The following is a 15,249-nucleotide window of genomic DNA, read 5'->3' on the forward strand; positions in this document are numbered from 1 at the left end:
TGGCATGGTTGTTAGGGGCCATATACTAGCGCAATGTACCAAATTTTACCACGTACCAAATTTCAGCCGGATCGGATGAAATTTGCTTCTCTTAGAGGCTCCGCAAGCCAAATCTGGGGATCGGTTTATATGCGGCTATATATGATTATGGTCCGATGTCGATCAATTTTTGCAAGTTTTTTAAAGACCATATACTAACACCACGTACCAAATTTCAGCCGGATCGTATGAAATTTGCCAATTTGTGCATGGTTGTGAGAGACCATATACTGACACCATGTACCGAAGTTCATCTGGATCGGATGAATTTTGCTCCTCCAAGAGGCTCCGCAAGCCAAATCTGAGCGTCGGTTTATATGGGGGCTATACGTAAAAGTGGTCCGATATGGCCCATTTGCAATGCCATCCGACTTACATCAATAACAACTACATGTGCCAAGTTTCAAGTCGATAGCTTGTTTCGGTCGGAAGTTAGCGTGATTTCAACGGACCGACATGCTTAGATCGACTCAGAATTTCACCACGACCCAGAATATATATACTTTATGGGGTCTTAGAGCAATATTTCGATGTGTTACAAACGGAATGACAAAGTTAATATACCCCCAATCCTATGGTGGAGGGTATAATTATGTATGGTATTGCAAATGGGCCATATCGGTCCACTTTTACGTATAGCCCCCATATAAATGGACCCCTAAATTTAGCTTGCGGATCCCCTAAGAGAAGCAAATTTCATCCGATCAAGCTGAAATTTGGTACATGGAGCCTCTAAGAGAAGCAAATTTCATCCGGCCCGGCTGAAATTTGGTACATGGTGTCAGCATATGATCTCTAACAACCATGCAAAAATTGGTCGAAATCGGTCCATATTATATAGCCCCCATATAAACCGATCCCCAGATTTGACCTCCGGAGCCCTTGGAAGAGAAAAATTCATCCGGTTGAAATTTGGTACGTGATGTTAGTATATGGTATCCAAAAACCATGCAGGAATTGGTTCATATTAGTCCATAATTATGTATACACCCTCAAAAAAAATCGCTTCTTTAACATATGTTCCAAACATATTTTGCAGGAAGCACATATATTATTGGATACTGCCGAAACATTAATATGTTTGTTTTATGTAAACATATTATATGTTTGGAAGCGTTTTGAGCCCAAAAATATTATATGCTTGGAAGAATTTTTCCCAAAGACGATTGTGCTCATTCCCTAACATACTCGTAATTTTCACTTCTACGAAATTTTTTAGTTCTTGGCACCTTTTTCTGTAATACAAATAATGTTGAAGAAATTATTCACTTTTATAATTTTTTAAATTTTACCTTTCGCCTGCACGGAGAATCGAACCGAGGACCACACAGTTTGTAAGCCAACACACTATCCACTGGGCTACGTAGCTGTTATAGTCACCAGTAGATAATTATCGTTATAAGTTATATTTATATAGCATAGTTTGCAGCGCCCACGAGCCCATGCAAACATAACATTATTTAACAGAAACATACATTTGTTTGCCATGTGGAGCAGTTTTTAGCATGTCTGCCTTGCATGCAAAGGGTCGTGGGTTCATTCCCTGCTCCGACCGAAAACTTTGTTTTTTTTTTTTGTATTTAACTTTAAAACTTTAAAATTTGGAAGGAATTCAAAAACTCTAACAAAAGAAGAACGTGGAGTCGAGTATAAACATACATAAATAATTTTATAATACAAACATAAATTTATTTAGGCGTGAACAGTTTTTTTACTAGCATTTAACACCATCGCTCTAAAATGCCTTTATTTTTCTTTAATAATTCATTTTAAAGAAAATAAACTTTTTAAATTGTTTTAGCTGCAAAACTCGAACTTAATGCCCGCTTTTATATTTGAAGGTGTCCGTCAACTCCTCGTGGACTACTTCTTAATAAAGAGGAACTAAACTTTGTTTTTATACATTTTACTGTGTAATTTTTCACTATTTCCTCTTTATTTCATTTTACTCTCCCAACTCTAAAAAGAGTATAGTGCCCTTTCGTTATTTTTATGAAGACCCCTGATTTCTTTTAACGAACCAAGAAAAAAATTGTGCCCATAATAATTGTGCACACATACATAAAATGCTGCTCTCAAGGCGAAAACATATGCTATTTGTTTGTTAAATGACTATTCTCTTGGTTCCGAATGTCTATTCTCTTTATTCAAATTAAATAATATTTAGACTTAAGCATATTCAATTTTTGTCCTTATCATAAAACAGTTTTCCGAAACAACATACAAGCGGTTTCACAGAAATTGTTCTCTTTTGATTCTTTTGCTGTGTTATGTTGATATTTTTCGTCAACTCTCCCGGTTTCCATCTCTATTTCTTTCTCTATACTCTCTCTCTCTCTCTCTCTGTCGCTTGGACTAAAATATCACAACATATGTATGTTTAGTCGAAATTTGTAAATTTATATATGTTTGCATTCACACATACGATTTTTATGAAACATTCATGCCCCAAACATAATATATTCTAACATATTAATATAGATGTCCCAAAGATTTTGTGTTAGCTTAGGAACATTACATGTTTGCACTTAAATATATTGTGTTTTAAAATTGTGCACGAAACACATTTTGTTTATATCGGAACATATGAAAAACATATTTTTCTAACAGTGTAGGCTCCATATAAACCGATCCAAAGATTTGACCTCCGGTGCCTTTTGGAGAAGCAAAATTCATCCGATCTGGTTGAAATTTGGTACGTGGTGGTAGTATATGATATTTAACAACCATGCCAAAAGTGGTTTATATCAGTCAATAATCATATATAGCCCCCATATAAACCGATTCCGTGGTTTGGTTTTGGAGCCTCTTGGAGGCTGACTCATCCGAGTCAGTTGAAATTTGGTACATTGTGCTAGTATATGGCCGTTGATAACCATGCATAATTAGGTCCATATCGGTCTATAGTGATTTATAGCCCTCAGATAAATCGATCCCCAAATCACACAAAAATTGGTCCACATCAAGTTCATAATTGTATATAGCCCACATATAAGCGATCCCCATATTTCAATTCTGGCTCTCTACGTACCGTGCAAAAGTCCATATCGATTCGTAATTATTTGAAGATTTCTCTATATACACCTTTTTTGTCTAATATACTAACTCACATTTTAGAAAATGATGTTAAGAAGTTTTTGGTGGAGGGTATATAAGATTCGGCCTGGCCGAACTTGCGGCCGTATATACTTGTTTCTTCTATTCCCATTACGTTTGAAATTTAATAAAAATATTTCAATAGAATGGTCGTACGTCGGTTCTACCAGGCGTTTTTTATTTGTATCTCGTTTTAAATAATACGTCCGAAACCACCTAAAGTAATTGATCATCCTGCAAGGATTATTAAATTCTCCTCATTATTTTACATTTGTGTACCATAACAAAAATCAATAATTTTTCTTTTTATTTTTTATTCTCTTTTTATTGTCTACGATGAAATTTTACTCCCATTGTGCCCTATGGTTTGTTTACTTAGGCTGTGGCCTCCAAGCTTCATGGCGTGGATGTTGAAATTGATATCATTAAACGAAAAGGTGATCCAGTGGAGGAAGATGAAAAAGATGATGTCTTTTCACAACAACTGCAACATCATCAGCAACAGCAACAATCAAATGCTTCCGCTGCATTCCCAAATGAGGAGAATAATAATCGGAATAGCAGCATTCTTAATAACAACAACAACGATGATGCCACAGATAGTTTTATAAATGGCAGAAGGTCAGGTGGTAAGTATTTTAAATTCTATTGTTAGTTTTCCATAGATAAATGTCATTAAAGCATACAAGAATAGGGGTATTATTTAAAATAGACCTAATTAGGGCAAATGAATTGACTGAAAAAGAAGCCATTTATATTTACGGTCTGCTAACTTTGCCATTCCGTTTGTAACGTATCCAAAGGTTAGGTTAAAAAGGTTAAAGTGGCAGCCCGATTAAATTTCAGGCTCACTTAGACTATTCAGTCCATTGTGATAAAACGTATCCAAATATTGGTGTCAAAACCCGTAAAGTATATGTATATTATTAGGAGCACAAACTGATCTCAGGATTTTTTCAAATGTTTGAGAATTTATTCTGAAAAAAACAATGTTCATCGCTATTCACCACAGTTTCCCCTTCTTCTTGCAATATACTGATACCGTTATGAAAAAATGGACTTGCCGTTTGATTCAATCCGCGAATCAACCACGGTTGCCACTAGTGCCAAAACTAATATACCAACATTTAAAGATAATTTTAATGATATTTTTTTTTTCAAACTTGTAATCAAATTTTTGTGGTTATTGTCAAAAAAGGTTTGTTTCTTCCAAGGAAATGTTTTATTTTTTTTTTTTATTTTTATATAATTTTCTATAAAAATAAAATTAAAAAAAAATTGGTGAATTATGGCCATTTTCATCAAATTGGTAATGTTTTCAAAATTTTCTATAGAAAAGAAATGTTGACAAGATTTGCTATAACTATAATATTTTTACAAAATTTTCACAGAAACAAAAAATTTTGACAACATTTCCTGTTGAAAAAAAAAATTACAACATTGTAGAAATAAAATTGTGACAAACTAATCTATACAAATAAAGTTTATGCAAAAATTTCTGTAGAAATAAAACTTTGAAAAATTTTTCTAAAAATATACAATTTTGACAACATTTTTATAGAAATAAAATTTCGTGGAAAATTTCTTTTTGACAAAATTTTCTATAGAAACAAAAATTTGACAAAATTTTCTATAGAAATAAAAATTTGACAAAATTCTCTATAGAAATAAAATTTTGACAAAAAGTTGTAGAGAAATAAAATCGTGACAAAATTTTGTATAGAAATAAATTTTTGACAAAATTTTCTACAGAAGTAAATTTTTGACAAAATTTTCCTTTGAAATAAAATGTTGATAAATGTTTGTTAAGAAAATAAAATCTTAAAAAATCTTTCTATAGAAATAAAATGTTGATAAAAATTTCTTTAGAAATTAAATTTTGAAAGTATTTTCTACAGAAATAAAATTTTGACAAAACTCTATAAAAAGAAACTTTTAACAAAATTTTCTATAGAATTAACAATGACAAAATTTTCTATACAAAAAAATTAGACAAAAGGGATTTTGGTCAATTTTCATCAAATTAGTAAAGTTCTCAAAATTTTCTACCTAACTAAAATTTTGACAAAATTTTCTATCAAAATAAAATTTTGACAAAATTGTCTATAGAAATAAAATTTTGACAATATATTCTATAGAAATAAAATGTTGACAAAATTTTCTTTAGAAATAAAATATTGACAAAATTTTCTTTAACAAAAAATTTTGACAAAATACTCTTTAGAAATAAAATGTTGACAAAATTTTCTTTAAAAATAGAATCTAGACAAAACTTTTTTTAGTTATAAAATCTTGAAAAAAATCAATAAAAATTGAATTTTGAAAATAGTTTCTGCAGAAATAAATTTTTTCCAAGACTCTATAAAAAGAAAATGTTAACAAAAATTTTCTATAGAATTAATTTTTTGACAAAATTCTTTACAGAAAACAAACTACCAAATGGAATTTTATGGATTTTAGTCAATTTTCATCAAATTAGTACAGTTTTCAACATTTTACAAAAATTCTGACAAAATTTTGTATAGAAATAAAATTTTGACAAAATGTTTTATAGAAATAAAATTTTGACAAAATTTTGTATAGAAATAAATTTTTGACAAAATTTTCTTTTGAAATAAATGTTGACAAATGTTTTTTTAAGAAAATTAAATTTAAAAAAAATCTATAAAAATAAATTTTTACAAATATGTTCTATAGACGTCAAAATTTTCAAAAATGGAATTTAGTACATTTTCATCAAATTGGTTATGTTTTCAAAATTTTCTATAGAAATACAATTTTTACAAAATTTTCTATATAAAAAATTTTGACAAAATGCCCTTTAGAAATAAAATTTTGACAAAAATTTCAATAGAAATAAAATATTGACAAAATTTTCAATAGAAATTAAATTTTGAAAATATTTTCTACAGATACCGGTTTTAATTTACGAATCTCAACTCTTCGCAAATTATGACTCCGTGAGCAAAGAGACTTAAAGTGGCATTCAATAGTATAATTCGTTATGTGTATGGGTTACGAAGGACCCATCATGTTTCGCATGTTACAGGCTCCCTCTTTGACTTTAGTTTCAATACCATGCTTAATGTCAAGTCGTTAGTATTTGTACATAAATTGGTTTACAAACGAAAACCAAGCTATCTCTATGATAGGATTCGGTTTACCAGATCTAATGTAAGTAGGAATATAATACCCTTTAGGAGGACAGGTCTTGTATCCGAATGGCAGTTCTTTATTGGCACAATACGTCTCTGGAACACTCTACCACCCGATATACAATGCATCAGCAACGCATCATATTTTAAGAAGAATATTCAAAATTTATTTCACAATTACAATATTTAATATTAAAATTATGCTGGTAGATATAATATTGACTCACAATTTCAATCATCAAGAATGCAATGTATTTGAATATTAAAATTAGTCTGCTATATTTTTTCAATTAATATTTATTTTTATTTTATTTATTTTTTTCTTTTTATATTCAAAATTTAATTATTATATATATTTATTATAAGTCGGGGATGTTTTAACATTTATAATCCTGACTGTAATTATAAGATTTTAATCTTGTTCTGTAGGTACTCAATCAAAATTAAATGAAAAATAAATTTTGACAAAACTCTAAAAAACAAGGTTAATTTTTCTATAGAATTAATTTTTTGACAAAATTTTCTAAAGAAAAAAATTAGACAGAGTTATCGAAATTTTCTATCAAAATAAAACTTTGACAAAATTTTCTATCAAAATAAAAATTGTGACAAAATTGTCTGTAGAAATAAATTGTTGGCAAAATTCTCTATAGAAATTTTTTTGGCAAAATACTCTTTAGAAATAAAATTTTCACAACATTTTTGTTGGAAATAAAATGTTGACAAAATTTTCTATAGAAATAAATTTTTGTTTGTGGATTTTGATGAGTTTTCATAGAATTATTTTTTTTTTTTCAAAACTTTCTATAAAAATAAAATGTTGACAAAATATTTTATAGAAATAAAGTCTTGACAATTTATATGGAAATAAAATTGTAAAAAATGTTTCCATAAAAATAATATTTTGATAAAAATTTCTCTAGAAATAAATTTTGCAAAATTGTTTTATAAACGTTAGGTTAAGTTATGTTAAGTGGCATCCCGATATGTCAGGCTCACTTAGACTATTCAGTCCATTGTGAGACAACAATGGTTAACTTCTCTCTTATCTCTTATCACTTATTGCTGCCCGATTCCATATTAATCTCAATGACAAATTAAAATTTTTTTACAAAATTTTCTTTTGAAATAAAATGTTGACAAATATAGCTAAGAAAATAAAATTTAAAAAAAAAAAAAGTAAGGAAAGTCTAAAGTCGGGCGGGGCCGACTATATTATACCCTGCACCACTCTGTAGATCTAAATTTTCGATACCATATCACATCCTATATATAAAGGTTTGTCCCAAATACATACATTTACGTATCACTCTATCTGGACAGAATTTGATAGACTTCTACAAAATTTATATACTCAAAATTTAAGTCTGCTAATGCACTAGGATGGAACACAATGTTAGTAAAAAACCAGTAAGGAAAGTCTAAAGTCGGGCGGGGCCGACTATATTATACCCTGCACCACTTTGTAGATCTAAATTTTCGATACCATATCACATCCGTCAAATGTGTTGGGGGCTATATATAAAGGTTTGTCCCAAATACATACATTTAAATATCACTCGATCTGGAAGAATTTGATAGGCTTCTAAAAAATCTATAGACTCAAAATTTAAGTCGGCTAATGCACTAGGGTGGAACACAATGTTAGTAAAAAACCAGTAAGGAAAGTCTAAAGTCGGGCGGGGCCGACTATATTATACCCTGCACCACTTTGTAGATCTAAATTTTCGATACCATATCACATCCGTCAAATGTGTTGGGGGCTATATATAAAGGTTTGTCCCAAATACATACATTTAAATATCACTCGATCTGGAAGAATTTGATAGGCTTCTAAAAAATCTATAGACTCAAAATTTAAGTCGGCTAATGCACTAGGGTGGAACACAATGTTAGTAAAAAACCAGTAAGGAAAGTCTAAAGTCGGGCGGGGCCGACTATATTATACCCTGCACCACTTTGTAGATCTAAATTTTCGATACCATATCACATCCGTCAAATGTGTTGGGGGCTATATATAAAGGTTTGTCCCAAATACATACATTTAAATATCACTCGATCTGGAAGAATTTGATAGGCTTCTAAAAAATCTATAGACTCAAAATTTAAGTCGGCTAATGCACTAGGGTGGAACACAATGTTAGTAAAAAACCAGTAAGGAAAGTCTAAAGTCGGGCGGGGCCGACTATATTATACCCTGCACCACTTTGTAGATCTAAATTTTCGATACCATATCACATCCGTCAAATGTGTTGGGGGCTATATATAAAGGTTTGTCCCAAATACATACATTTAAATATCACTCGATCTGGAAGAATTTGATAGGCTTCTAAAAAATCTATAGACTCAAAATTTAAGTCGGCTAATGCACTAGGGTGGAACACAATGTTAGTAAAAAAATATGGGAAACGTTTAAATCTGAAGCAATTTTAAGGAAATTTCGAAAAAGTTTATTTATGATTTATCGCTCGATATATATGTATTAGAAGTTTAGGAAAATTAGAGTAATTTTTACAACTTTTCGACTAAGCAGTGGCGATTTTACAAGGAAAATGTTGGTATTTTGACCATTTTTGTCGAAATCAGAAAAACATATATATGGGAGCTATATCTAAATCTGAACCGATTTCAACCAAATTTGGCACGCATAGTAACAACGCTAATTCTACTCCCTGTGCAAAATTTCAACTAAATCGGAGTTAAAAATTGGCCTCTGTGGTCATATTAGTGTAAATCGGGCGAAAGCTTTATATGGGAGATATATCCAAATCTGAACCGATTTCAAGCAAATTTGGCACGCATAGTTACAACGCTAATTCTACTCCCTATGCAAAATTTCAACTAAATCGGAGCAATAAATTGGCCTCTGTGGGCAAATGAGTGTAAATCGGGCGAAAGCTATATATGGGAGCTATATCTAAATCTGAACCGATTTTGCTGATATTTGGCAAGTTTTTCGAGACTCATAAAATATTCGGATGTACGGAATTTGAGGAAGATCGGTTGATATACACGCCAATTATGACCAGATCGGTGAAAAATATATATGGCAGCTATATCTAAATCTGAACCGATTTTTTCCAAAATCAATAGGGATCGTCTTTGAGCGGAAACAGGACCCTATACCAAATTTTAGGACAATCGGACTAAAACTGCGAGCTGTACTTTGCACACAAAAATACATCAACAGACAGACAGACAGACAGACAGACAGACAGACAGACAGACGGACAGACAGACGGACAGACAGACGGACAGACAGACAGACGGACATCGCTAAATCGACTCAGAATTTAATTCTAAGCCGATCCGTATACTAAAAGGTTGGTCTATGATTACTCCTTCTTGGCGTTACATACAAATGCACAAACTTATTATACCCTGTACCACAGTAGTGGTGAAGGGTATAAATATGGGAAACGTTTAAATCTGAAGCAATTTTAAGGAAATTTCGAAAAAGTTTATTTATGATTTATCGCTCGATATATATGTATTAGAAGTTTAGGAAAATTAGAGTAATTTTTACAACTTTTCGACTAAGCAGTGGCGATTTTACAAGGAAAATGTTGGTATTTTGACCATTTTTGTCGAAATCAGAAAAACATATATATGGGAGCTATATCTAAATCTGAACCGATTTCAACCAAATTTGGCACGCATAGTAACAACGCTAATTCTACTCCCTGTGCAAAATTTCAACTAAATCGGAGTTAAAAATTGGCCTCTGTGGTCATATTAGTGTAAATCGGGCTAAAGTTTTATATGGGAGATATATCCAAATCTGAACCGATTTCAAGCAAATTTGGCACGCATAGTTACAACGCTAATTCTACTCCCTATGCAAAATTTCAACTAAATCGGAGCAATAAATTGGCCTCTGTGGGCAAATGAGTGTAAATCGGGCGAAAGCTATATATGGGAGCTATATCTAAATCTGAACCGATTTTGCTGATATTTGGCAAGTTTTTCGAGACTCATAAAATATTCGGATGTACGGAATTTGAGGAAGATCGGTTGATATACACGCCAATTATGACCAGATCGGTGAAAAATATATATGGCAGCTATATCTAAATCTGAACCGATTTTTTCCAAAATCAATAGGGATCGTCTTTGAGCCAAAACAGGACCCTATACCAAATTTTAGGACAATCGGACTAAAACTGCGAGCTGTACTTTGCACACAAAAATACATCAACAGACAGACAGACAGACAGACAGACAGACAGACGGACAGACAGACGGACAGACAGACGGACAGACAGACAGACGGACATCGCTAAATCGACTCAGAATTTAATTCTAAGCCGATCCGTATACTAAAAGGTTGGTCTATGATTACTCCTTCTTGGCGTTACATACAAATGCACAAACTTATTATACCCTGTACCACAGTAGTGGTGAAGGGTATAAATATGGGAAACATTTAAATCTGAAGCAATTTTAAGGAAATTTGGCAAAAATTTATTTATGATTTATCACTCAATATATATGTATTAGAAGTTTAGGAAAATTAGAGTCATTTTTACAACTTTTCTACTAAGAAGTGGCGATTTTACAAGGAAAATATTGGTATTTTGACCATTTTTGTCGAAATCAGAAAAACATATATATGGGAGCTATATCTAAATCTGAACCGATTTCAACCAAATTTGGCACGCATAACTACAATGCTAATTCTACTCCCTGTGCAAAATTTCAACTAAATCGGAGGAAAAAATTGGTCTCTGTGGTCATATGAGTGTAAATCGGGCGAAAGCTATATATGAGAGCTATATCTAAATCTGAACCGATTTCAACTAAATTTGGCACGCATAGCTACAATACTAATTCTACTCCCTGTGCAAAATTTCAACCAAATTGGAGTAAAACTGTGGCTTTTGGGACCGTATTAGTCCATATCGGGCGAAAGATATATATGGGAGCTATATCTAAATCTGAACCGATTTCAATAAAATTTTGCACATTTGACTATACTACCAATTGTACTCCTAGTGCAAAATTTCAACCAATTTGGGGTAATACTCAGGCTTCTAGGGCCGTATAAGTGCATATCGGGCGAAAGATATATATGGGAGCTATATCTAAATCTGAACCGATTTCTTCCAAAATCAATAGGGTTCTATTTTGACCCAAAACACATACTTGTGCCAAATTCGAAGTCGATTGGGCTTAAATTACTACCTAATCCCTTGGTTACAAAAATGTGTTCACGGACAGACGGACATGGCTATATCGACTCAGGAGCCCACCCTAAGCATTTTTGTCAAAGACACCATGTGTCTATCTCGTATCCTTCTGGGTGTTGCAAACATATGCACTAACTTATAATACCCTGTTCCACAGTGTGGCGCAGGGTATAAAAATTTATACAGAAATAAAATATTGATGAAAATTTCTATAGAAATAAATTTTTTCAAAAATGTTCTATAGACGTTAAAATTTTGCAAAATTGTACAATAATTTTCTATAGAAATCTAAATTTTTGCGAATATCGTCGGTAGAAAAAACGATCTTACAAAACTATTTAATTTTCAAATTTGCTGCGATGGTCAGACCAAATGGAATGTGGCCTATTTTAGTCCTCATTTATCCAAGTGGTAATTTTTTGAAAGTTTTCTAAGGCTATACTTTTTTTTGTATAGATTGTTTGATGGATATATTATCACGTACTAGCGATTTGTACAACCAGAAACTAACTTATATATAGTTTTTTTTTTATACCCTGCGCCACACTGTGGAACAGGGTATTATAAGTTAGTGCATATGTTTGTAACACGCAGAAGGAGACGAGATAGACACATGGTGTCTTTGGCAATAATGCTCAGGGTGGGTCCCAGAGTCGATATAACCATGTCCGTCTGTCCGTCCGTCCGTCTGTCTGTGAACACATTTTTGTGATCAAAGTCGAGGTCGCAATTTAAGTCCAATCGCCTTCAAATTTGTCACATGTTCCTAATTTGGGTCAGAATAGAACCCTATTGATTTTGGAAGAAATCGGTTCAGATTTAGATATAGCTCCCATATATATCTTTCGCCCGATATGCACTAATATGGACTCAGCAGCCAGAGTTTTATACCGATTTGCTTGAAAATTTGTACAAACATAACACGTAGTCGTATAGTCAAATGTGCAAAATTTGATTGAAATAGGTTCAGATTTAGATATAGCTCCCATATATATCTTTCGCCCGATATGGGTTTATATGGCCCCAGAAGCCAGATTTTTGGCCGAATTTGGTTGAAATTTTGCACTAGGAGTACAATTAGTAGTATAGTCAAGCGTGCAAAATTTGATTGAAATCGGTTCAGATTTAGATATAGCTCCCATATATATCTTTCGCCCGATATGGACTAATATGGTCCTAAAAGTCAGAGTTTTGGCCCAATTTGGTTGAAATTTTACACAGGGAGTATATTTAGCATTGTAGCTATGCGTGCAAAATTTGGTTGAAATCGATTCAGATTTAGATATAGCTCCCACATATATCTTTCGCCCGATATGCACTTATATGTACCCAGAAGCCAGAGTTTTATCCCGATTAGTTTGAAATTTTGCACAAGGAGTACAGTTGATAGTATAGTCATGTGTGCCAATTTTGATTGAAATCGGTTCAGATTTAGATATAGCTTCCATATATATTTTTCGCCCGATATGGACTTATATGGCCCCAGAAGCCAGAGTTTTGGTCCAATTTGGTTGAAAGTTTGCACTAGGAGTACAATTAGCAATATAGTCATGTGTGCCAAATTTGATTGAAATCGGTTTAGATTTAGATATAGCTCCCATCATTGGCGTAGCTAGGGGGGTGCTGGGGGGGGCTATGCCCCCCCCAGAATAGTTCTTGCCCCCCCAGAATAATCAAAGCTACAGTTGATTTATATTTTAATTCAAGCTTTGCGATGTGTTTAATCCAATTAAGATGTGGCAGAGAGAGTATGTTAAGCATATTTTTTAGTATTGATATTTACATTACAACTAAAAACACGTAATAAAAACACTAAAAGGAAACTTGAGACGCACATTTTCAAAAATAGTCAATTTATAACTACGTTGATTAAAATCATAAATCGTCACTTGCCCAATTTACCATCTAAAATCGTCAAAATCACGAAAAATCCACAGAGTTGGCACCGCTGCTCTCGACAGTTGCTTCGTTGTATTCTGTTCTCAGAGAATTTTTAAAAACTAATCGAAGATAGACGTTTTATAATATTCAATTTATTTTTTGCCTTTTATTTAATTTTTTATTCTTAGTATTTTTTATACACGATGAATATATTAAGTTTATGTTTTGCTTTATGATTTCTAGTCCTGTTTTAAAACACACATTTTAAATAAAATTTAAAAATCATATGTTTGTTGTCTTGAATTAAAAATAAATTACAAACAATATTTTTCAAACACATACTTAAAGCAATGCTTTTATTTTTTGTTATATTAAATAATGGTAAGTTGCTATTTGATTATTTATAGCGGTGTCGTGGAACCGGCTCCCACACACAATAAAATATTTTTTGTCTTCAACCATGAAATTAATTGATCTAATTAATTATACCCTTCACCACTACTGTGGTACAGGGTATAAAAAGTTTGTGCATTTGTATATAACGCCAAGAAATAGTGGTCATAGACCCATCTTTTAGTATACCGATCGGGTAAGAATTAAAATCTGAGTCGATTTAGCGATGTCCGTCTGTCTGTCTGTCTGTGCGTCCGTCTGTCTGTATATGTAATTTTGTGCACAAAGTACAGCTCGCAGTTTAAGTCCGATCGTCCTCAAATTTGGCATAGGGCCGTTTCTTGAGACAGAGACAATTGCTATTGGTTTTGGAAAAAATCGGTTCAGATTCAGATATAGCTGCCATATATAATTATCTACGATGTGGTCATAGTTAGCGTGTTTATCAACCAATTTTCTTGAAATACCGTACATCCAAATATTTAATGAATCTCGCAAATCTTGCAAAATATCAGCCAAATCGGTTCAGATTTAGATATAGCTCCCATATATATCTTTCGTCCGATTTAGACTCATATGACCACAGAGCCCAAAATTTACTACCGATCTTCATGAAATTTTGCACAGAGGGTAGAATTGGCATTCTACCAATGCTTGGTACACTTGATTGAAATCGGTTCAAATTTAGATATAGCTCCCATATATATCTTTCGTCCGATTTGAACTTATATGGCCACAAAAGCCAGAGATTTGCCGTGATTTGCTTCAAATTTTGCACAAGGGGTACGTTTAATTGTATCGTTAAGTGTGTCAAATTTTGTTAAAATCGGTTCAGATTTAGATATAGCTCCCATATATATCTTTCGTCCGATTGGACTTATATGGCCTCAAAATCCAGGGTTTTGCCGTGATTTGCTTCAAATTTCGCACAAGGAGTACGTTTAGTAGTATAGGTAATTGTGGCAAATTTGGTTGAAATCGATTCAGATTTAGATATGGCTCCCATATATATCTCCCGTCCGATTTGCACTCATATGACCAGGGGGGCCAAAGTTATACTCCCATTTACGTGAAATTTCGCATAGATAGCAGAATTATTATTCTAACTATACATGTCAAATTTATTCAAAATCGGTTCAGATTGTATATAGCTGCCATATATACGTACACCAGAGTTGGGGAAATATGGTCGACTGTTTCATATTTTAGACCCATTTTCAATGGGATTTTCCTCAAATTGACTGGATAGTTTCCACAGAGAATACAAATATGGCCAAAATTCTCAATGTTTACACAAAATTCTGTGATGATTTCCCCATATCCTACACACTGCAATGCCAAAATTTCCACAGAACGGATGAGATTTAAATAAGGCTCCAAGTCGCCCTACACATATCTTGGCGAGATATACACGCAGAGAAGGAATATGATCACCTTAAACATGTTTCAAGAGCAAAATGTTATTTTTGTATGGTGACCATGTAACATGTTTGTCA

The 15,249-nt window shown here is 32.6% G+C and overlaps 1 protein-coding gene across 1 annotated transcript in view; it reads left to right on the forward strand.

Moving 5' to 3' along the window:
* Gycbeta100B (guanylate cyclase soluble subunit beta-1-like) overlaps positions 1-15,249 on the forward strand; it is a 321,807-nt gene that overhangs the window by 227,617 nt on the left and 78,941 nt on the right. Inside the window, exon 6 of the mRNA XM_075303266.1 lies at positions 3,515-3,764. Coding sequence (XP_075159381.1) covers positions 3,515-3,764 — 250 coding nt within the window. The remainder of the gene's footprint in view (positions 1-3,514; positions 3,765-15,249) is intronic.

The sequence above is a fragment of the Haematobia irritans genome, chromosome 1 (genome assembly GCF_050003625.1).
Source record: "Haematobia irritans isolate KBUSLIRL chromosome 1, ASM5000362v1, whole genome shotgun sequence".
Lineage (NCBI taxonomy): Eukaryota > Metazoa > Arthropoda > Insecta > Diptera > Muscidae > Haematobia > Haematobia irritans.